Source organism: Adiantum capillus-veneris, chromosome 19 (assembly GCF_014529385.1).
Source record: "Adiantum capillus-veneris isolate H3 chromosome 19, ASM1452938v2, whole genome shotgun sequence".
In the NCBI taxonomy this organism is placed as follows: Eukaryota; Viridiplantae; Streptophyta; class Polypodiopsida; order Polypodiales; family Pteridaceae; genus Adiantum; species Adiantum capillus-veneris.
In genome coordinates this window covers 47,351,470-47,375,343 of record NC_140949.1, presented here as the reverse complement: position 1 = coordinate 47,375,343, position 23,874 = coordinate 47,351,470, and the positions used below count along the sequence as shown (strand labels likewise).

The 23,874-nt window shown below is 42.7% G+C and overlaps 2 protein-coding genes across 4 annotated transcripts; one reads left to right on the top strand and one right to left on the bottom strand.

Moving 5' to 3' along the window:
* The first annotated feature begins 2,532 nt into the window (after nucleotides 1-2,532).
* LOC147433953 (uncharacterized) lies at nucleotides 2,533-4,110 on the top strand. The gene is made up of 3 exons (XM_086489844.1): nucleotides 2,533-2,712; nucleotides 2,896-2,971; nucleotides 3,243-4,110. Exons 1-3 carry the CDS (start codon nucleotides 2,653-2,655, stop codon nucleotides 3,770-3,772), a joined length of 666 nt encoding a protein of 221 aa, XP_086345970.1. The 5' UTR covers nucleotides 2,533-2,652; the 3' UTR covers nucleotides 3,773-4,110.
* Nucleotides 4,111-9,392: 5,282 nt separating this feature from the next.
* Nucleotides 9,393-23,309, bottom strand: LOC147433952 (FACT complex subunit SSRP1-like). Of its 3 annotated transcripts, none has more exons than XM_086490573.1 (16): nucleotides 23,147-23,309; nucleotides 21,786-21,971; nucleotides 20,733-20,838; nucleotides 20,505-20,641; nucleotides 20,343-20,426; nucleotides 18,363-18,457; nucleotides 18,045-18,153; nucleotides 17,811-17,897; nucleotides 13,088-13,180; nucleotides 12,813-13,010; nucleotides 12,551-12,705; nucleotides 11,772-11,934; nucleotides 11,580-11,675; nucleotides 11,325-11,498; nucleotides 10,020-10,098; nucleotides 9,393-9,922 (listed from the first exon to the last, which is right to left on the bottom strand). In XM_086490573.1, exons 1-16 carry the CDS (start codon nucleotides 23,207-23,209, stop codon nucleotides 9,786-9,788), a joined length of 1,962 nt encoding a protein of 653 aa, XP_086346699.1. In that variant the 5' UTR covers nucleotides 23,210-23,309; the 3' UTR covers nucleotides 9,393-9,785. The 3 variants fall into 3 exon arrangements, with proteins under 3 accessions (XP_086346699.1, XP_086346700.1, XP_086346701.1); XM_086490574.1 differs by lacking the exon at nucleotides 23,147-23,309 and adding an exon at nucleotides 23,016-23,034; XM_086490575.1 differs by lacking the exons at nucleotides 21,786-21,971; nucleotides 23,147-23,309 and adding an exon at nucleotides 20,977-21,766.
* Nucleotides 23,310-23,874: the final 565 nt, after the last annotated feature.

Sequence of the window (23,874 nt, the reverse complement as noted above, 5' to 3'; positions counted from 1 at the left end):
GATCCCTACTGTGGCCGGTTTGCTAGCTTCACCAATATTCTAACCTTTTCTCCCCTGGCACTTCCCCACATTAAATGATCAGTTTAATATGAGAAAGTCATTTAGGAGAATTAGATATTGATTATTATGACAAAGCATTGGTAGGCTGTCAAGAGGATTTTTCGCTACTTGAGTGTAACTTTACATCTTGTCTTGTTTTATCCCAAGAAGGGATCATTGCCGCTAGATTTACATGCTTTTCGGACTCAGATTGGGTTGGTTGTTTTGACACACAAGTGTCTACAAGCGGTTTTTGCTTCATGCTTGACAGCTCATGTATATCATGGTTGAGCAAGAAGCAACCTACTATGGACACTTCCAATTGTGGGGTTGACTACAAGGTAGTCTTACAGCTATAGTTGAGTGTGTATGGCTCAGACGCCTTATGGCTGATTTGGGTGTTGGGTAGGACTCTGCCAACACTATCTACACTGACACTCAAAGTGCATTGGTTGTTGCGAGGAACCCAATTTTTCATGCTCGCACAAAGAACATTGAAGTGCATTACCGCTATGTCAAGGAGAGGCTCTCAGGAGGAGAGATCAACTTGGCTTATGTGCCAACATAGGACAACCTTGCATATCTTTTCACAAAGGCATTGTCTCGTGAGAAGCTCAAAGCTTCCCACAAAGCTTTGGGCTTACTCCCCTTTGTGAATTGATCATTTCCTTAGGACATGGCACTTCCATATACTCTATGCGCCAACTCTCGTTTACTGCATCACTCCCAGGGGGGATTCCCAGGGGGGATTTATTACCATATACATGTGGTAGTGATGTGTGTGAATACACTTAGGACCGCCAGGGCATTTTTTCCCTTGCTAGGAGGTGTTGTTTCCCCGTGCATTGTATATACGCCCATCACTCTAGGGCTATCTTATCTTTCCATTGCACACTAAGTGATACACTCTTTGTTGTGTGCCTTGAGCTTCCTTAGTCTTCTCTAAGTTGTGTGTGTTTTCTTGCAACCCTAATTCCAACAAAGGTCATTGTTTTGAATTAAAAATCAAAACATAATATCTAAAACGAAATCCCATCGTGTTTCCTTTTGTACAAACTTAGAAAAAGCAACCAACCCAAACAGAGCCACCTCATCAAACTCACATCCATATATCATCATTATTTTTGGACTTACTTTAAACGACGTGAAGGTCCACGTTGGAATTCCAAAACAATAAAATAAGGCTATGAAATGAACAGACCTTTTGACAAACAAAAAACAGAAGAAGATTTCAATGCTTCACATGAAAGGTAGGGAAAATGAGAAAATGATCATATCAAATCTACCTTGGACAAGCAAACTATGTTTTCGCGGACTAATTCAACGGTTAGGTTATGTAAAGAGCCTACTCTAACAAGGAAACTTGTGTATCTTAAGACTGGGAGTTAGGAAGCACTAATCACTAACTCCCCAAAGTGGAGACATTGACAATGTGAACATGAGTATGGAGCTTAAAGTAATGACAGAGGTCCTCATGGAGAGAGATATGTGAGGCAAGACATCTTTTAAATAAAAAAGTAATGACAAAGGTCCTCGTGGAAAGAGATATGTGAGGCAATCTCCTAAATAAAATGTAAAATGTAAAGGGTGGCTCTCAAGTTGGAGTTGAAGTCATGAAAGTGGAAAAGAAGTGATGGAGAAGTATAAGATGCTTTGTGTAGGAATTAGGGAGTGAGAGTTGAACAATAATGGAAAATGAAGCTAGCTACACATTGGCTCTGGTTGAGTGCTTCCACTTTTATTCTCCTTTTCCTTTTGCTTTACATTACTTGAGCATCAATATAGTTTAACCTTGTATGGCTACTACTTGCAAACAATGGATGGGCTTGAAGTGACATAGAGAGAAATTTTGCTCAAAATTTTGACATAAATTTCATCAAAAAAGAGGAACTATCAAAGGAGAAAAAGGGAAATACCATGTTCAATTTGGTATTGGAAAAAAATCATTTTCAAGCTTCTTTTGGTAGCCAGCCCTTCAATACAAAATATATTAAGTGAGCAAAAGATTGTCACACATTTTTTAACTTTTTTTCGCCCAATCAAAATATATCTTTGTTTTTTGTATAATTGCATTGAAATGACCCCGTGGTATTTAGTGTTGAGGAATGTTCTCTCTCTCTCTCTCTCTCTCTCACACACACACATACACTTCAAAGCACCACGCTAAGGCATGGGCAATAAGACGTAGCCTATCCCTCAGCACTATCTCACACGGACATGGGCAGGAGGGGATCAATGGTCTATTTTTATTTCGAAGAGCACAGGCGTTGTGGGCCGTCAATTTTGCGATGCCGCCTGAACTTACCAATCTGTCCGAGTTTACTAAACTAACCCGAATTTACATGTTTTGCACACCCGAGTTTTTCTATTTTCTCGAATTTACAATAAACAGATCCAACGGCCCTGATGGCACCCGCTCCATGAAATAGATGTGGGCCATTGATCCCCTCCTGCCCATGTCCGATACAAGTCACATTATTTAAATCGTGCGACTTCTTCTACGTAAGGGTCCTTTCAACACCAACAGCAGAGCCCCGGGTTCTTCCGAACCCAAAATGCGCGTTCCATTGCCTTCCCTGCTCCTGCTCGCACTCAGCAGCCTGCTCCACTCTAATGGCGCCCGCGCCCTTGGACAAGAAGTCTGAAGGTAGCAAAGCTCCTGCTAAAGTTGAGGTAAGTCCATGTACGTCTGTGTGTGTGTGTGTGTGTGTGTGTGTGTGTGAGAGAGAGAGAGAGAGAGAGAGAGAGAGAGAGATGGGAAGAAGAAGAGGAGAATTTTTGAAGGTCGTGTGTGTGTGCGTACGTAAGAGAGAGAGAGAGAGAGAGAGAGAGTATTTGCTCCCATCTGTTTCTCAGGAGATCAGCCTGAAAGTGTTTATACATTGCGAGGGTTGCAAGAAGAAGGTGAAGAAGATCTTGCAGCGAATTGATGGTATGCAGTCTTCTGTTTCATAAACCATGGGCACTCACATGTGGCACGCCAGTCAGTGTGAGTGTGTGTGTGTGTGTGTGTGTGTGTGTGTGTGTTGGCCGAGAAGGGTGCGCACGCATGCAAAAAAGGCTTTTTTTTCACAGATTGTACGTTACATTGTTTCTTTGTGCTTGCTCTTGCATGCTATGCACATTTGTGCATGTTATATGCATATTTGACAGGGTAATGGCAAGCTGTCATCTCTCACCTTCTTTGTTTGGCATGCCTTCAGGTGTGGAAACTGTTCACGTCGATGCAGGGCTTGGGAAAGTGATTGTGACTGGGACTGTGGACTCCGAGGTCTTGTTAAAGAAGTTGGAGAAGGCAGGAAAGGCTGCGGAGGTGCTTGTTGCAGCTTCAAGTGGAAAAAAAGGGAAAGAGCAAGTCAACAATCAACCCCAAGGAGCGAAGCAAGTGGTTAAGAAAGTGCGATTTGAAGAGGGGATCAGAGAAGATAAGATTGGGAAAGGGGGGGAGAACAACATTGCCATTGTCGACCTGGGTCGGAAAAGCAATAGTAGTACTAGGGCTAACAAAGATAGTGATTATATTGTCAGCAATGCAAATAATGAAGAAAGTCGGGAAAAGAAGAGGGGTGATGGAGATGATGGTTTTGGTTTTGATGGTGTAGGTTCGAGCAAGAACGTAGTTTATAAAAATGTCACTTCTAGAATGATAGAGACGGGGTATTCGGTTGAGTCTGCAGACTATGCAACCCACATGTTTAGTGACGAGAATACGGAAAGCTGCCACATTATGTAGGTTTTGTGTGGCTAAAGCTTCATGTACAAGGCAAGTTTTACTGATTATTTCATTCCTACGATGGACAGCACTCATTACTGTGATTCTGGATGGTGGCCCGAGTTTCGTTCTATTGAGTGCACAGATCATGGACACATTGTAGTATGTGAAATTGTGAAGTCTTCTATAGAGACCTACACCTGTCAAGATATTGCATCCGTGACGCGGAGTTCTCATCTTGTCATAGCTACCATCGGTAACATCAAACTTGCTATAGCGCTTCAAGTTTCCATGCTTTCCTGTAGCCATGACTCATTTTGTAGCTCTATTTACGATTAAAAATAGCTGTTTGTAAACCATTTACCGTCTTTGAATAGCTATGGCAACTAAGTCGTCGTAGTTTGATGTTCTAATCAGTTGCAAGGCTGACCCATGCATGCACTCTCACTGATTTAGCTTAATCAGAGGACCTTGGGTCGGGATTCATGGCCCAAGCTTATGTTCTAAGCAAGGTTCTCAAGTGTCTCGTGAATCATGTCTGCGCTTAGGACAAAATACCATTTATATATATATATATAAAGATGGAGGAATGGAAATGGCATTATCCAGCTTGTGCGACAAGAATGAGCTTTTCCTCTTAGCAAGATCCTTGGTTACCTCATGAAGCATGCCCATATAATTTAAAAAAATTATTCTCTAAAGGAATGGATGAAATGGTATTGTGGTTTTGCTTGTATGCCCCTCCTCTCTATGTGACATGAGCAAGGGGATCCAAGGTAGGCATGCGTTTGGGGCTGGTGGGTGAGATTGCAGCCATAGATTTTCCACCCCGAATTTACATTTACTTGCCTTCAACCCCGGATTTACTAAAATCCCCAATTTCACATCAATCTGCATTCACGACATTAGATGGACTTTTACATATTTTTGAAGCACACATGGGTGTGAGGTGGTTATGGAACTGAGCTACCATGGTTCCTACGGGTGATGTCTTGGGTTCAGGTCCCGGGGGTGGGAAGGGGGGCTGCTGGCATGAATTTTTGTTTTGCCTCAAATTTACAACCTTAACCCAAATTTACAAAAGTGCATCAGATGACTTACATGCTCTCAACTGTTGGTCCCCTCTCCCCGTGCTTCTATGACTCAGTGCCATGTTTGTATGCTTGGTGAGGAGAATCAATGTTTTGAACTTATACCATTCATTCTCCCATTACTCCTATCACGACAGTAACACGACACATGCAATCAACTAAAAGATTCCTACAACCTGGTCTAGCCCTCCAAATCCCAGAACCTTAAGGAGCCAATGTATGCAAGCCATATAGTTAAGACACCACTCAAGTACGATACAATGTATGCAAGCCATATAGTTAGACACCACATCAGTATGAGACAAAGCTCATCCTCAACAACTCACACCTTGCACTTTGGACTGACATGTTTGTTACACACTATTCTACTTCACTCATGCATCTGCGACGATTTTCTTAGACGGTTTTCTTTGGATTCATCAACCACTGTTCTCTTGGATTTATCATTCGTAAGTTCAAATTCCTAGGTGTACCCAAAGGTGTAGATATGTAATATGTCAATGGTTCTCCTTGAATGTCTCTCCAGTGTAGACCTCAACATGTGAGTGACTATGACTACACCATGATTTTAATATCAATTGAAGTTACATTGGGAGCAATTTACCAAGAAGTCTCCATCCAATATTGTTTCCACGTGCTTAATTGCAAGGTTCTTGGTCTAGAAGTAAAGATTCCCATTGCAAGAAAAAGGAATCTTGTCATTGTGAACCCGAAATTTTATGATGTTACGGGCTTCCAATCTAGCCATTTTATGCAAGCCTCACATTCTAGGAATATAAGACAAAGCTCATTCAAAAAACTTCCAACGTACACATTTTAACATAAACTTACCAAGCAGCTTCCCATGTTACCATGTTTTTTTACAATCTTCCACTAGTGATCCCTTGTGTATAATTTGATTATGATCTTGGGAATCATGTTGATGCAAGGTCTTTTCCATATTTCTCATCCCATACGATACAAGCTGAGCTGCTATTAGGCATAGGCGAAGAAATAAGCAGTGCCAACCTTCGTGTGGAGCAATTTTGGCCAAACAAAAAGTATGTCCATCTCAGGTAAGAGAGATTAACTAAATTTGCTCTCTTACGGTATTACCTCTCTCACGGCTTTAAAACAATAAACTCAATTTCTGCATAGTGCAATGGAACTCTAGATACTTGAGGTAAAGAAAAAATGACACAAACATTGCCTCCACGCTTGACCACCTCTTTCAGTAGACATGCACTTTTCTTGCATAAAGCTTGCTTTTCATTTCCTAGACTCATGTTTCACAATAATTTGAGATGTTTTGAAAGGACTTTTATATCTCTTAAGTTGTGGAGACCTACAAGGCACTGTAGTTTGTCAAGTATTTCGAAGAAGGTTTCGCTTGCCGCTCTTTGACAATGCCCCTGTAAACATCACCACAAAACATGGTAAAATTGCAGCATTACCCAAGAAAAATTCTGCTTGCACCGATGCAATCATGGGCCATCATTGCTGACATGCATAAAGATATATAGAACATCAGAGTTTTGGATAGTCCAAGAAGCTGTTGAATATTCATAATCAGTTAAAGATAAACCATGTTGAGGTCTTACCCTCTTATTTCAAAAGAAAAGATTCAACTAAGAGTTTTCAAGGAGAGCAGAAACAAAAAGTTACATGTCTGGATGTCGATTCGGTTAAAAGATTTCAAGGCAGGAAAAAACAAAGATTTCAGTCATGACCAGATGTTCAATAGTACCAGAGAAAACTCTAGAGAGATGCGAGGACACATGCATATGAATGTCAGCGTGTGTAGGTCGGGGGGGGGGGGGGGGGGGGGGGGGGGGGGGGGGGGGGAGAACCCCTGGCTAAAATTAGTGAAGCCTCATTCAAAGGCTTCCACCCTGACAAGCGAAAGATAAAATCCAAGATAGATCCCATAAAAGAGAAGAAAACATCACAGCACTGAGATAGCCAAAATCTTTGACAGTCGAAATACAAGGTCTGTTAATCAAATCTCCAATTTAGTGATAGTTCATGTGTCTGCTTCGTGTTCTCCTGCTAAGAGACATGCATTATCATAACCATTGGAATAAGGCATCTGCATCTTCAGACTATGGCGCTGCCTTTCAATTGGGGGGGGGTGTGGGTTGGTGGGTTGGAGAGAATGAAATGTTATATTAACCCCTTTGAAAGGCCAAAATGACCTATAAGACCAAAAAAGTTGCAATTGGTGAATCTGATATCATGTCTGAGTACGGAAATTAAAAAGTTACAAAGAACTAACATTAAAAACTAAAACACTAAGGAGAAAGGAAATAAATCTGAAGTTGATTCGGGATTGAGACGAGATACAAGGGAGGGAGGCGGGGGGGGGGGGGGAGGGGTGTGGGTTGGTGGGTTCAGATGAAATCTCTCATCAGTCGTTGTCCGATCTCATCAACCTCCTCCATGGTCAGTACTCTGGTTGGGTGTCTTGCATGTCGAGCTAGAGTGATCTGTATCTTCTGTTGCAGCCTTCGTCGGCGGTGGGAGACATTCCGAGGTCGTGGGCGTCTGGATATGCCTAGCTCAATGGCTCGGTCAAGCAACGTACCTCTAGTATGGGTGGGCTCTGAGATCTGCTGTAATGACTGCTCCTCTGGCTCTCCCTGGTTGGTGTAAAGAAATCTGTGATTCGTCTCTGAGAGTGTCTTTCCCCTGATGTCCTCAGCAAGCTCTCCCTAAGTATGCGCAACTCTAGCAAGAACAATCTGAGACATCTCTGATCCTTGTATCTCATGACTCTAGAAAAAGGTCTGAAACCTTCTCTGAACAAGCAGTGGAAGCGGCCGCGTATCTCTTAGTATGCCGGGCAATGACATGTGTAGTGCAACTCTGTCTCTGGCTCTAAGTTACATAGGTGACTTATCCTGGCCCTTAGTGGCACCCTTGAAATCGGCCAATCTCGATCTGGAGCTGATGTGAGGATGTGCGTATTTGCCCAATAGCGCATCTTATCACATGAGATAAGTGCATATCCATGTATGCAAGCCTAGTCACAAAGCCGTCCTCCGTGAGTTGGAGAAGATGCTCTCTGTAGAAGGCCATCTTCGTATCTTCGTGCCCAACTCCTGTGTCGGCTGTATCCATGTGCTCCTGGTATCTAGCTGAATCAGATCCTGGCGTATGAGCCTGTGATCTCTGTCCGTGTGAGAGAGAGGGAGGGTGCATCCAAGGAGCATTGAAACAGAGGCAATCTATCCATGTTGAAACCATGCGACTGAAACCATGATGTCATCTGTCCATACCAACATGTTGTATCGCCTTGTAGAGCTAGTTGTCGAGATGACTCGAGGACGAGCCGAGCGTATCTGTCCCTGGGGAGATCCCATAGACTGTGCATAAAGGATATCGATCTAGTCAATGCCTCCGCCACGAAGGGCGGGGGGGGGGGGGGTACCTGAATCATCCAAGCGATCATAGAGACCACAGGCCTCTCCATATTTCTCCATCCATCTGTGTTGCCAGATCTCCCATGGTGGTCTACTGAGGGTCCCCATACCTGAACTCCATAGAGCATAGCTGGAGTCAATAGAGTGTCAAAAAGCCAGAGCTTTGTTCGTGGTTCCTGAAACTAAACCTACGAATACATCCTCTCTAGTCCTCCCAAAGCTGCATATGGGAGAGAGAAAATGAAATGAAATGTTATATTAACGTCTTCAAAAGGCCAAAGTGACCTATGAGACCAGAAAGTTACAATGTGGTGGATCTGATACAAAGTCAAGAGTAACAAGATGACAAAATGACAACATAAAATACTATGGAATCTTGAACTGCCAGGTGTGGACTAAGCAGCTAAACAACTCGCTGGGATAGCTAGATCACATGAGATCTAGCATCGGTTGCTGGCGGATCTCATCAATCTCCTCCATGGTTAGTAGTTTGACTGGGCGTCGTGCATGTCGAGCCAAAGTGACCCAAATCCTCTGATGCAACCTCCGTCGATGCTGTGTAGTCCTCCGCAGTAGTGGGCATCTGGATCTCCCTAGCTCAATCGCTCGGTCGATCAGTATGCCTCTGGTGTAAAGCGACGAGCTCTGCTGTGGTAGTAACTCCTCCGGGTGTCCAGTGGCAGCTCTAAAGAAGTTTGTGATCTGTCTTTGAGACTGGCTAGAGAGAGAGAGAGAGAGAGAGAGAGAGAGAGAGAGGAAGAAGAAGAAGACTATGGCAATGCCTTATGATGGGGGGGGGGGGGGGGGGAGAGAGAGAGAGAGAGAGAGAGGCGTCTCTTACATTTCTGGCAATGCCTTATGATGGGGGGGGGAGAGAGAGAGAGAGAGGCGTCTCTTACATTTCTGGCAATGCCTTATGATGGGGGGGGGGGGGGGGGGGGGGGAGAGAGAGAGAGAGAGGCGTCTCTTACATTTCTGGCAATGCCTTATGATGGGGGGGGGGGGGGGGGGGGGGAGAGAGAGAGAGAGAGGCGTCTCTTACATTTCTGGCAATGCCTTATGATGGGGGGGGGGGGGGGGGGGGGGGGGGGGGGGGAGAGAGAGAGAGAGAGGCGTCTCTTACATTTCGTTCCACCCACATGGCACAGCTTGAGAAAAGCATGCCCTTTTTTCACACAGGCTCAAAAAACCTCCATATCAGCGCTCCCTTTCTCTCGAGAGGGAGTGCCAACAAAGTGTGTCCAATAGTTCACATTGGGAATAAATATTTTGACCATAAATTACAAGAACATCAAAACTGGTCAAAATCCACAGAGCATTTACACTTTGATTTGTTCCATTTAGACTTTGAAAGCTGCTAGAGGACCTCTATGTGTACATTTCTTTTAGGAATCTGCAGAAGTACAGGTATTCCCTCCGCAAAATTGAGTACTCCAAAAATATCTATACAAACATGGGAAGTACCAACACCGGTTGCGGAAAGATCCGACTGATGGAAGTGAAAAGATTGCATCCAGGATAGCAAAGTATGACAAATGTCTCTTACTCTGAAGCATCACCAGAAGACTGCTCTCCCGTGGGTACAGACGTGCCTTTCCCACTTCTGTATTCTTCCATCTCGGCTGTATATCGGGTCTTATCCCGCTTAGCTTGAGCTTCATAAGGCTCTTTCTCCTCGTCTGTGTAATTATCGAATAGTACCAAAAGAGATTACTTCTCGTTTCGAGAAAGAGAAAAAAGTAGAATGTCATGCTCTTCATTGCACTGAAATGTTACCTGTCATCTTCTTCCACCTCTCCCCCATAACTCTGCCGACATCCTTGAATGGCAGTCCAGGATTTGTTTTCTTGAGCTTCTGCATTTAGGAATATAATTGCTTAAAAACACAAATTGGGTGACCAAAGCATGAGTTTAGATAAAATTGAATCGGTAGAAATAAACGTGTTAAGACATGGATCTCTTTGCAACCAGGAATACTTCCACCGAATATTGCCCTTTTGTAACGGAGATAATGTGTCGTGCTCTCTACAATGGGTGCTCCTCAGTGCAATGTGTGTGAAACCTCACTCCAACGGAATGAAAACACTGAAAACGATGAGCAACAGAGCAAACACAGTGACTCAACAGTAGAACCTAAACAGCATGGGACTCGACTAACTCAACTGAACCAGTAAAGACTCTGGCATGGCAGCACACTCAAGTCCAAGCCCAGAACTCACGGGTACGATGGGGGTGCCAAGGCTCAAATGTGCCGGGGTGGTGCAGATGTGCTATGCATGAACTCAAGACGCTCGACCATACAAAGTAGATGATGATAATAGAGTATCCAACGACTAGAACCAACCACACATACGTATCTCCTAGAGAGCCACCAACGGCTACCAGATATCCCAATCCAGCTAAGCCTATCTCCAAACTGTCACTGCCCAGGCGAGAGTCCGTCCAGTGTGAACTCAAGCCCAGCTGCAACTAACTGCCTGCCCTGTGCTAGTGACACTGCAGCCCTGCTACACCTTTGCAGGAAGCTGCTGCCGCTTGGCTGACTAGCACAAGTTAGCCATCCAACATCTTCATGTAAACAGTATCACTCGTACTGCCCGCCTCAATAATACATAAACAGCATGTAGAGCTCTTCTAACAACACTTGTACCCTCAAGATCTTGCTCCCTCCCTCACTTGATCAGCTTGTCCACCATTCAAGCATGAGACTGTGATAGCTCCTACCACGGAGTCACATTGAACCACCTTTTCGGCTCCCCTTCCAGTTGCGGCAGCTCTGCTTTCCAACCTTACGTCAATTGCAGCCACGCAAAGCTCCGCTTCTACTCTCCCACAGGCACCTACCAGGTGCAATCCATAGATACACCACACTCCCTCCCTCGTTCCTTCGCATCCTCGCTCTTTCCCTCGCCGATACTTCCTTGCTCGTTGCTTTCTCCCTCCCATGCACTCACAATTAATGAGACACACAGACACTGCTTGTCTAAAGCTACGCACATAGACACACAAGAGGAACTTCACCCATATACACAGAAACCAGCTAAAATTGCACAAATGCTGAATCAGCAGCACAAAGCATACCTCTCTTTCAGCTTGTGAGAAGAACATAAAACTTGACATAGCCCTTTTAGGTGCATTTGGGTCCTTTTTCTTTCTTTTCTTTTTCTTTCCATCATCTTCTCCTTCTTCTCTCTTCTTTTTCTTTGCTGCCGGCTTTGAAGCGGACGGCTCTTTCTTTTTTGGTTCCTTAGCAGGCTGTTCAAACAAAGCAACATTCTCAAGCCATAAGGAATACATTGCCAGGTGATGTACATTGGACACAGCACTACTGCTTACCGCACCCTCTCCATCATCAGCAGCATCCGAGTCCTCTTCCTCAGAATCATCTGTTGGTGATCCTGAATCATCTTTCTCTGCAACAAAGTCTTCATCCTGCAAACCATTGCAAAATAGATGTGGGATCCTTGCCTTGAAAACAATCCATACTCACAAAGTGTGGTCCATAAAAGCACTCAAAACTCTGATTACCTCTTCATCACTATCTGCAATCGCTCCAGCTCCACCCTCTCGGGCATTCTTGATGCGATTTAGATGGGGATCAACTGCCTCATCATCTGAGCCTTCAAGCACAGCCGCAACTCCACCAGGCACTGAAATCTCACCTAGGTTTAAGATCTTCATGTTTTTGGAGCTACAAGAGGGCAAGAGAACAGAAACGAAAGTCAGGCCATCAATGATCGTCTCAGCAGGTTTTCAGAAAAAAATTGCCTCAAACATTTCAACAGGTCACTGAGAAAAGAAGTGGAAACACAGAAATATTTCTTTGCTACACGGTATTCACCAGCATCAACAAAACAAAAGCCTTGTCTCAAAACTCCCAACTTCTGGAGCCCTCAGCCATCACACTATACATCAATATCAGCACTGGTGAGTGCATTATATGCTTGTCACAGTATTCTTCTATAGTCACGTTCACTACCAAAAGCCAGGTGATGATTTGAATTAAAAAAAAATCTTGTTTTCATAAGTTTTTGCTGGTGAATGATTTCCCTCTACTTAGTGGAGAAAGGAAAATTGAAAAATTAGTAATCTCTAACGAAAGGTTATAGGTACATTTATAAATACTCAGAAATATTGAATGTTTAATAATATAAATGAAGTCTGATGATATGAGTTGGCTGCGAAAACTTCACAGAAAAAGCCTACAGTCGAAGAAACGTACACTGATAAATCAGGAAATTGAGCTTCAGTTTTCAATTCTCTACATCTTAAATATTTGTACCAGCCTTGATAGCAAAAGGGCTTACTTGATGAAGTTGAAAAGATTGTGATATTCATTTCGCTGAATGTTTCGAAACTGATGCTCCTGTTCACTTTTAAGGCGAATTATAAGGTCAAAATAATGTGAGGATATGCTGCTTGTCCCTGCTGCACCATGCCTTTCGAATTCGACATAGTCAATCTAACCATGAAACTAAATATAAGTAAATCTGATTCGAGAGCTCACAAGGATCATAAACTCCGGGGTTTTCTTTTTCAAAAGGAAAATTCTTTGACAATGCAGAATACCTCCTCGTGAAGAATAAGCGTTGGAGGTTTGGGAAGGAAAAAGAAGCCCTTCTCTAATGGATAAAGCATGCCATCCTCAGCTTTAAGAGAAGCCCTTACGGCATAGCCATCTTGACTGCTACGAAACTTTCCAGGTCGGGTCACCTTGGCCGCAGATAGACCACGCAAGATTTGTGCAAAGACCTCAAACGCAAGTCCCTATACAGAGTATCAAAAATATTATAAAGAAAAAAATCGAATGACCTTAAGTAGTTCCATATAAATTGTGTGCACACCTTATAGGATGCTTCGAGGCGATCTTTATACTTGGAGTTTAGCACCTCCTCGCTGATTGTCAAGTCACACTCATAAATTTCCTCCGTGTGGAACTGCAAAAAAGTTTACTAAAAATGTCATGTAAAGCCTTAAACATGATGCTTACAGGGCAGACATTATAACTTCAAACCCTTCCTCCTCTATTGAATACATACACAATCAACTAAAACAAACAATCACCAAGAAATATATACAATCAGAACATCCAAGGACTCACTCTTTTGTGTGCGTGCACCCAAGCGCGCATTTAATTATTTATTTCTTTGCACAAAAGAAGGGGCTACATTTTTTATACTGAGGATCTTTGAGGATGTCAAAAAAGAGGCATGTCCCTAGGGGTAGTACAAAACTGGATACAATGAACGAGCCCGAAGGCTAAGCTATAAAAGCTAAGCCACAAGGGTATAATAACCATAGCCACAAGGGAACGCCATTCTAAGCTCTTGGAATGAGGGAACACATTCCATAGAGAGAGTCGTTCCCATTCTCATTCCAAAGTGACTTGAGAGATTGTGCAAGCAATATTTGTGAATTATACTCATGTAAGACAAAACACCTGACACAATTGACAACGGTACTACTTTAACTAAAAAACATTTAGACGTACATTGTCGAGACGTTCGACCAAAAAAATGGAGACATGCATCTTTTCAACGTAGAGTCTAGAGTTAGCATCTACAATTAATTAATAATATCACATATGAAAGACCCAACTTTCAAGAAATAAACAATGGAGACAATACTGTTCAAAAAAGAGAGAATCACATAAGCAGAGATGATACAAAAAGTAGAGAAGCACCAAAATTTGAGACTTGATTAGGTTCTACCTATAACCACAGAGAGACTAATTCCCTTATGACTCTCAAAACCAGCGTCGTCATCCGAGCTTGAGCTATGAATATCATCCTCATTACCATGTGACTCTTACTAAGGATGTTGCCCTTACCATCAAACTCTCGCTCGCTACGCTCTGTAGGCCTAGAAAGAGGCACATCCTCCAAAATGGTGCCGCCATAGAAGAATGGCCACTTGTGCCTCTACGCACGTAAGTCCTCGGTGTCTGTGTCGATGCTCTCTCTGCAACTACCACCAATCATGGATATTGAAGATCTTCTACCTCTAATGTCAAAGCTCGCACAACGACCTTCGTGTGTCAGGTGCAAAAGGCGCAGCGATCAATCTCCTCGAACTCCAGTTAAAGGTCAGCGAAAGATTTGCTCCTCCTTGGGAACACGATGTTTGTTGAGACTTTTAAGAGTCTCAACTGAGAGCAGACCTTCATGCACATTGACCTATTGGCATTTACAACCATGTAAACGGAGTTAGCAAATCGGAATAGCCAAAAAGTCACGTCCATGACAACCACATAAAAGGCTGTCGTAATCCATTGTAGCACTCACACAACGCAATGCACCTCAGCACATCCAAGTGTGGCTTCAAGGGAAGCTTCATAAACTCGCTCTCAAGTCCTTAAGAGAAGAGTGGACCACCACGTTCATGCATTTCCTTTCAAGAATAATGCTGCCCTCCTGATTTTGGAGTGCTCTGAGTAGCACCCTCTAGAGAATGCTATGTCAAACTGTCGAATAAAGGCTAAAGCATTGGGAGCATTTCGAAACCCTAAAAAGGATTCAAACTTTACTCCTTGTCCACCCTCCTTAAATTCCTTGGTGCTTTTGCCCTTGTCTTCGAGAAAATCATATCGGTTGGCTATGTAAAAGTGCTTCTTCTTTGAATAGAACATGTGGTCATCGGAGTCCAAACTATCAAAAGAGGATGAATCCTCATCAGAACTGTCAGAAACATATCGAGATCTGCGGTATGGTCTGCTCTTCTTTGCCTTCTTCCTGTTCTTTCCAAATCTATGGTTCTTTCTTCGTTTCTTGCCCTTTCTGTCCTCTTCACTCGAATCAGAAAAGAAAGAGCTATCCCAACTGTCAGAAGAGGACAAACTAGACAGTCCTTCGAAGCGTACAAACTTCTTCTGTTTTCTTGCATTTGCAAAAGAAGGTTGACGGCCCAAATAACCAAGTAGTCAGTCCCCTTGTTGCGTTTCTTCGATCGATTCTTCGCCCCCAAAAGTTGGTTGACTCGTCTTTCGACAACATCATCAAGTTCTTCTTCAATAAACATCCTTGGGGTAGGAGGTTTCTTGAGGGCCGTATTGGGGTGTCAATTGCTTTCTACCAATGCGTATGCACTTCGTCAATCGGGTGTCAGGTCAAAAATTTGGCTACTGTAGATCCTTTGCAAACTGGAGCATCTGCTTCGCACAATCATCAGCCAGTTGAAAGTCCGTAGGCCGATGTGGCCCGTATTCTTTATCTGCTGATACATTAGAATTTCCCATGCTACCTCCCATTCCCGAAGAGGCAGGAGTCATCTGATTCTTGCCAGAATCCATGTGTGTCGCGGAAAAAGGGATCGGATTTCTTGGTAGAAGAGAAATTGATTAAGCTCTAATACCACTATAACAGACTTGGACAACCCAAGTCTAGAATTTGGCACGACACACAAGAGAGAATCACTTTAGAATACTTCACACTTAATTCACAGTTCATTGAGTCGACACGGCCCGGCATAGTTCCGTGCCCAGAGAGATTTGGCCCCAAAGACTGGCACCCCTTTCGGTATTTCTTTTTGTATTAATGCTTGAGCAAAGTACAATTGCCGGTGGGTCTCCTCTGCTCACTGGCTCGTTAGCACTCGTGAGCCAGAAGGAGCCCAAGGGACTTATTTAAAGGCCCTTGGCCATGCAAAAAGCAATACATGAAAAGCTGCCAAACTCAACCAAAGACTAGCGCCAAATCAGCCAGCGTTTTCTGCGGAATTCCATACGGCCTGCCACGTCAGCACAGTCAACACGTTTTGTGGAAATCCGTACACAAGCCACGTCAATACTTCAATGCAATTGCGGATTTTCATACAACAACCCGCCATCCTTTTTTTTTTTCAAGTCTAGTGTTCCTAGGGCCCTGTCGGCAAGTGCCCTATAAGTTGGGACAACTTATGGACATGCCAGGTCACCAATTTGTGACACTCTCAGATTGGTATAGGCTCAAGATGTACCTTTCAAACACCCACAACCTACAACCAAAGATTTTGGGACACTTATCTACCAATCAACTTTTAGGGACATGTCTTTTGCAAATCCGATTGAGAAGTATACGATGGGTTTGCCTTTTCCATTGCAAGCCTACTGTATTGGAAAAGTGGTTTCTGATATTCATCAACTTATGTCTCATACTAATGGCTTCAAAAAAATTAAAAGGTATTCTTAATTCAAAGATTCCTCTCAACAACAAGAAAAACGATGCGTTAGTTTATAGCACATAACAACACGCAATGACAAAGCACATAGATTTGCACAATATTACCTCGAAAGGACGGATACAACATTGCGAGAGAGAGAGAGAGAGAGAGAGAGAGAGAGAGAGAGAGAGAGCGCAAAGAAAATGCTCAAGGAAAAATGAAAGAGAAGGAAAAGACCTATTTATATGGGCACAAAAGATCTTTTGACTTTCCACCTTCATCTGTCTTTTGATTTTCCACCTTGATTTGTCTTTTGACTTTCAATCTTCATCTGTCTTTTCATTTCCTAAACTTACCCTTCAGTTATGCACTTAATATGTTTTGAAAGAATTTTTATTTTTTTGAGATTGGGGAGACCTAATAGAGTGAGATACCATATTATGAGAAAGGAATAGGTCTTTCAGAACACTCCAACACATCCACAGAGGAATATTGCTTTCCACACATACAATCCATCATCCTTCTAGACCTTTAGAGACACCCTCATCAAATGGCCGAGTGCAGTGTAGCCGACCTTGCACTCACACGACGGTAATCTCACAGAAACACACGAACAGAACAAAAACTTGAACAATTTCACTTCAAAACTCAAAGTAGTTATGCAACAGCCTGCAGGTGCCACATCAACATTGTGCCATAGTTACCAGGAACGGGAAACCGGAACGGGAACGCGGAACAAAATGCCATTCCCTGTTACGGGTGCTCACATTTGAAACACGGAACGGGGATTCAGAACGGGAACTTGGAATGGGAACGGGGAACGGAGACCTGAAAACGGCCATTCCCTGTTACTATGCATTGTGCAGCAGGGGAAAATAACCCGCAGGCTGTACAACTGCGAAACAGGCCGCCAGACAAAAGAGAGTGTGCACAATGAAAAGGAGTCCATGGCCAAAACCAAGGGGAGAGATGGAGCACGAGCTAAAAAGTTAAAAACAACTCAGCGTGGATTAAAAGCAGAACAATCACAAAAACAAGATTGCAAATCTGCTTTTCTATGCCAAGTACACTTGCCCAAAATAGACAGTCAAGCAACATAAACATGCTTGCTCAGCTTTCATTTGGGCTAGAGCCTTTACAGAAGATCAGGTTTTTATGCCAAGCACACTTGCCCAAATAAACAGTCAAGCAACATGAACGTGCATGTAAAAATTTGGATCAAGTAAAAGACTACACGATTGAAATTACCAGCTCTTAACATAATAACAAAGTAAACAGTCAAGCAACATGAACATGCATGTAAAAATTCAAATTTGGATTAAGTAAAAGACTAAAGATTGAATTTACCAGCCCTTAACATAATAACAAGTAAATCCAAATATCCTTAACCACACACTGAAGAGGTATAAACACAGTGATGAATAAGCGTACCTGAAGAACTATATGTGGATAAAATGTCTGGCCCTTCCTGATTGGTGAATCCAATGTTATGACCACATATGTAAGAGGTTGATTCCACTGAACATAAGATACTATTACTTGAATCATCCTCAAGAAAGAACGGCCAAACAGAAAGAAGCTCTTGATCACATATTGAGCCTCCATAAGAGTAAGTATGACTCAGATTGGAGACAAAACAGCACCTGATCTTTAAGTTTTCCTCACCTTTGGCAGGACAAAAAGCCGCACCACACTGCTGTACTGGATTTTGAAGTCATTGGCCTGTCCTTGGAGACGGAAAAAAGAGAAGTGCAGTTCCACACTATATCTTCCCCTGAAAACAACCAATAAAGACCATATAAGATCGGGTGCATTCTGCCATAGTCATCAACATTGTTATCTGGTCAGTCCTTGTCCCATTTGTAAGTCTGGAACCATGCAAAGATGCACATTGAAAGTTGTTGCCCTATGCTGCTAGTCCCCCTCAAAGAAGATATCCATATTTAAATGCAGTGTAGGAACCATGACAAGTAAAACTGTAACCTTGGAGTCAATATGGTAACCTCCTTGAACCAAGCAACAGCTTCAGCACCAGAAGGTCCCACATCTGCCATGGATAGAATCTTTTCACAGAACACCTGCTTATGCCGACCACAAAAACAGAACATGAGTTAGAATGATATCGTCAAATGGTGCTTTAGTGAGTTAAGAGTACATGCAGCATTCAGAAGGCTTCACGATGTGCTGAGGACCCATACCTCACAATGTAGTTTCTTTCATTTTACAAACCATTCAGACATCATACATAACCGTCTTGTCTTTGACTTAAATAACATTGATGAAGGAAATTCTAAATACTAAAATAAACATTACGCTCTCCAATACTTATTGTGAGTCACATCAATGATCTTTTGGCTAAGGGGTTCATTCAACCCAGTTCTTCACCCTTTTTCTCCACTGCTTCTTCTGCAACAAGATAACCATCATGAACAGAGTTCCTATTCCAAACCTAAATGACATTCTAGGCGGGTTGCAATGATTCACTCGTTTTAGCCTGATTGATCTCAAAAGTGGAGATCACCCCATTTGGATAGTATCTAGCCACAAGACTTCCTTCAAGAGAGAAGTTAAAACATATGAAGCACTTGACTCAAGTGTTCCAGGCTCTTTGGGAGCACATAGTTTCTAGGAAAATTCACCTCCTTGGTCATATCATTCTCCATGGGGGGTGTGCACAGATCCAGCAAAGGTTGAAGCTATCAAGGATTTTCCATCTTTGAGGAATGTTCATGATCTTAGAAGTTTCTTGGTGTCACCAGCAATCCACTGCTTTACACTTGAAATTGAAAACAAGCTGCAGTCGAGGCACGAAGTGAGGAGCTCCACTTCTACATACACTAGCCCCGAAGTCTAGCATCCATTACTACGTCAAAGTGATAATGTGGCCACTCAGACTCGACAGAAACAAAGAAAAAGGCAGCCAAAAAAAACATGTGGCACCCGGAAAGTCCACCATAAATCGTGCCACTGGCGAGGCAGTAAATCCACAGCAGACACACGAACAGAACTGTAAATAAATAACATTTGAATTCGAAAACAATCTGTAGTCGAGACTGGCAAATCGTGCCATTGGCGAGTCAGTAAATCTATAGCAGACACACGAACAGAACTGTAAATAGATAACACTTGAATTTGAAAACAAGCTGTAGTCGAGACACAAAGTGGCAGCTTCCACTTCTAGCTGCACTTGCCCCAAAGTCTCGCACCCCTTTCACAATACAACTGCCAGGTAGCCACTTTGCAACTATGTAACCATGCACTCACCTGCCAGAAAAGACCTCTAGGGCACATATTTATAGGCACAAGCAACATTTACAAAAGGCTAGGCCCCCCCAAAAGCAATAACTGCTAAAAACTTGGCGCCTTAAAGAAGTGAGCTGCTTTATCCAAGGGTGCTTCAATAAAGCCCAACTGTCTTGGCTGAGTAAGTAGAGTAGAACACATGCATCACCATTAAACCCAGGTCCCATCCTTGATGTACTATGCTCTGCAGAATACCGCATAATGCGATATGACAATCGCTAACCTGGCCACCTTTTTAGATTATGTACCCGCCCATAAGATTATCTCGAAGCTAGCATTCCAATCTGCCTGTGCCCATAATTCTAGGATCAAATGTGGAGCATGAAAAGAGTTCTTTCAATGTTCAAAGACCTATGGATATAGAAGCAGAGTTTTAAAAGTCATCTATAATATGAAGCAAAAGAGGAAAGGGGCTTTGCAGCCAAATGCACGTAACCTTGGAGAATAGCTGCACTAAAAAGAAAATAGAGAAATGAAGTCTGCCTAATATGATGCTATATCCCAGTAAATCAGGAAACATTCACAAATAGTTAGTGCAAACTGTAAGCGCCCCCCCCCCCTTTGAATATTTAAGGGCAGGAGACAGACAAATGATAAGTACCATAAAGTATGGGAATCAAACTTATGTACCACATGTCCACAAGACAAAAATCCCCAAACCTGTGCTGGTGGGTGGTTATCATCTCCAACATAGCTGGTGTTGGTGTTAGGTATATGAAAGCTCATTTCCATCAGACAATCTTTCTGATCATTCAGACATCAAAAACTTTATAAGCCAGAGAAATCAGGATTCTACAGACCATAATTTTGCAAGTGGCCAACCTCATTTGCTCCAGTTGTATCATCAACATGGAACTCCAATAATACGTCATTCTTGCCCTGCATTTGTGTTTGTGACACATCTCCCAGAGCGAGTTCAAATGCTTGCTTGCCACCAACAATGAAAGACAGCATATTTCCTGTATGGACACAACATTGAAGCCAAAGCTAAGGTTGTGATGATTAAAAAGCAGCTGGTACAAAAACAATTTAAGAGCAGAGACTTCTCACCATCGACATCAGCTTGCCCCCAGTTTCGACCAATGACAGAAAGAGGCTTATCTTCAGGTGTGACACCCATATTTGCAGACAAAAAACTGGACAAACTTGAAACATCCTGGATCCACAAAAAAGGAATATAGCTTTCTTCACTAGAGAATCACAGTGCCCCTTGCTGCATATATGTATATACAGCTTTACATAAACGTACCCACGAGCACATGCACACAAACACCCAAGAACTAATCATATTCACCTCTAAAATAAAGTGCAAGCTTGTGGTGGCCATCCAAAAGACTATCTAGCCATCAGCTCCAATCCTTCACAGATTCAACTATACACTAATAGCATCCCAATTCCCATAGTCTTTTGAGAAGTTAGATCCGTTGGGCATGATATTTTAATAAGTGATACAACATCCTCATTCAATATATATCCTCAGTAAATCTGGTACAGCAATATCCAATTCACACACAATGATACACACACATTCACCTAACAAATTCTCCATTGTGCAGTGTCAACCATGCATGTAGAGTCTAGACAAGGGAGTTGACACGGACTCGCCTTCGAAACAAAAGGCCAAAGGCAAGTTACAAGCTCATGGTAGTCATCGCAAGGCTCAACTTCCCAGCACAGAGTTGACTACATCCTATGTCACCTATCATAAACAAGCTCCATTAGGCATAATATAAGCTAAAGCCTAAAGGCTACAAGAAAGGGTGCATGTTTTTTTATACCATTGAGCTTAACATTCAAATATGCCCAGATTAATGAAAGGCACATTTCAAGCTCATGGTGGTCATCCAGACGGCTCAGCATTGTCACACATAGTACTCACTATATACATAGATGAGTTATAGGCTGATGGTAGACATCTGCTGATAATAGAACCATCAAGAGTAGGTAGAGCTTACTTTCGTAAAGCAGAGGACTATTTTAGTCACGATTATCATAGCTTTAAGATACTATGCCTGATGGAGCTAGCTATGCTGGAGCTACAGTAGAATTGTTTTAGTATATATGCCAAAAAAATGCATTGCCAAAACAGAAGAAAGAGCGTGCCTGCTCTTTAAATCCATTGAACTTAACATTAGACCCAGCCTTCAAGCGTACTCCAAGTTGATAACCCCTGGGAACATGGGTCCAACTCAAACTCGAGATGTCTGCCTTGGAAACTTCAACCACCTTGCCACCTCCAGCCTTTTTCCACAAAAAACCTCCTGGATATATCTTCAGTTGTCCTACATTCTGAAAGTAAAAGATAGTACATAAGTCAATTTTTGTCTTTAAGATTTGGCCATTGAGGGAATGAATTGTGTTTATTTTGACATGACCCATTTTGACAAATGCTCACACTCCAATAAGGTTCAGCAAAAGTTCAAATGCTTCAACCTCTAATTGCTGATTAAACAATATATCCTCTCCAGAACATAATCCAAGTTGTTCAAAAAAGATAATCTCAAACTCAAGCCATAAAGGCTATCGATCCATGTCGTGATGTGTAAACCAAACACTGAACTATAGTGTACACCAAAACTCTGGCAAAGCACCAAGGATGTGTTTGCTGATTACTGCCCACACCTAGAGTTGGTGTAAATAAACTATGTTCATATTACAAACCATAAAGTGGCTTTGAACTAGCTCACATGGAAACAGTAATCGAAATAAATAACCTTCGAAGGACAACCATGCTTGAATTTGGTGAATCGGATTCAGCCACACTGATCCTCGGCTGTAATGTATACCGACTGATTCTTGACAAACATAATCCCAATATAAACTAATGTCTTATATAGCAGTGATTGGCATAAATGGAGCCCTTTGCCCAAAAAATTAAAAAAAATTAAAAAAAACTGTGCATGGAACAAACACTTTAAAACCTAAATTTCAGAAAATAACTCAGAGAATCAGCGCATGATTAAAATCGTGAAACTGCTAATGATTGCAAACTGCCATCTAGCTGTAGGCTGCAAGTAGCATCCAGAAAAACAAAAAACCAGCAAAACGGTGCTGTGCCCCATGCATGTTCGTAAACTTGTTTACCTTACACATCCAGATAGATTCCAAAACTAAGATAGATTGCAGAAAATTACCAAATTGGAGCACATGCAGATGAGAATGCTTGCATGAAATCAGTAGAGTTGCACAAGCTGAGAGAACACATGTGTCCATGCATGCGTGTGTGGTGGTGGGTGGATGGGTGGGTTGGGGTGTGTGGTTGTGGTTGTGGGTATGTTGGGTGTGCGGGTGGGGGGGGGGGGGGGGGTGTGTGTGTGTGTCAGCCTGCCATACCCAGATTCTAAGACCAACCAAGCACATAGCTTATCTAGCTCGGATCATCGACAAAACATATTCGGCAGACAGATTCCTCAGGCTAGACAGAAGTTGCAAAAATGGAAAGAGGATCAAAGAGAAGAGCTCACGGTTCCTCCTCTGCCTCCAAGCATGATGTTACCATACTGATGTACGTTATCTGAAGATGCCATCGGGCTCTCCTTCTCGAGGATCCTGTAGCATGCACTAAGCAAAGCAGCTATGAGCTGTGGAATGACTATATAGTATATTGCTGTAGTCTCGACTCACAGGCAATGGGTTCAAACCGAAGGGACCCAACCACAAGAATGTATTTTTTGTTTTTTTCCCCTTTTATTTTCTTTTTTTCGGAGAAAAAGTTGCACGGGAGGGGGGAAGGGGGGACTCCACTTCTTACATGGGCATGTTTCAAAATAGGACCCATAGTTGGGAGTGGGAGCATACCGGGAAACTTTGTGAATTCAGCACTAAGAGTAAATTCATCTGCAAGTTGGGAGCACATGGGTCGTTTGCGGCACATTGGTAAAATTGGGAAGCTTCGTGAATTCAGAACTAAAAGTAAACCTAGATTCAAATAGGCTCATGAGCTCATGTCATCGTGCACCCCACGATCTTGAACCCACAACCTGTTAGGAAATAGGACGTAGTTAAGTAGAGATTAGAGTGTTTTACTTAATAGAGAGAGATAATAGAGTAGAGAGAGAGAAAGAGATCACACACGATATACGTGGTTCATCCAATGTGGGCTATGTCCACGAGAAAGCACCCACTCAATAGCTTTTGTATTTCAAACTAGAAGTAGGTTACAAAAGGATTATACCCTTAATGGAACTCCCAC

Coding starts and splice junctions, on each gene's coding strand:
- LOC147433952 (XM_086490573.1), bottom strand. CDS start 23,209: ATGGCATCTTCAGATAACGTACATCAGTATGGTAACATCATGCTTGGA. Junction 11,499..11,579: donor CTGATGATGGAGAGGGTGCG/GTAAGCAGTAGT, acceptor TTGTTTGAACAG/CCTGCTAAGGAACCAAAAAA. Junction 10,099..11,324: donor TCTCACAAGCTGAAAGAGAG/GTATGCTTTGTG, acceptor TCCTAAATGCAG/AAGCTCAAGAAAACAAATCC.
- LOC147433953 (XM_086489844.1), top strand. CDS start 2,653: ATGGCGCCCGCGCCCTTGGACAAGAAGTCTGAAGGTAGCAAAGCTCCT. Junction 2,713..2,895: donor AAGCTCCTGCTAAAGTTGAG/GTAAGTCCATGT, acceptor TCTGTTTCTCAG/GAGATCAGCCTGAAAGTGTT. Junction 2,972..3,242: donor GATCTTGCAGCGAATTGATG/GTATGCAGTCTT, acceptor GCATGCCTTCAG/GTGTGGAAACTGTTCACGTC.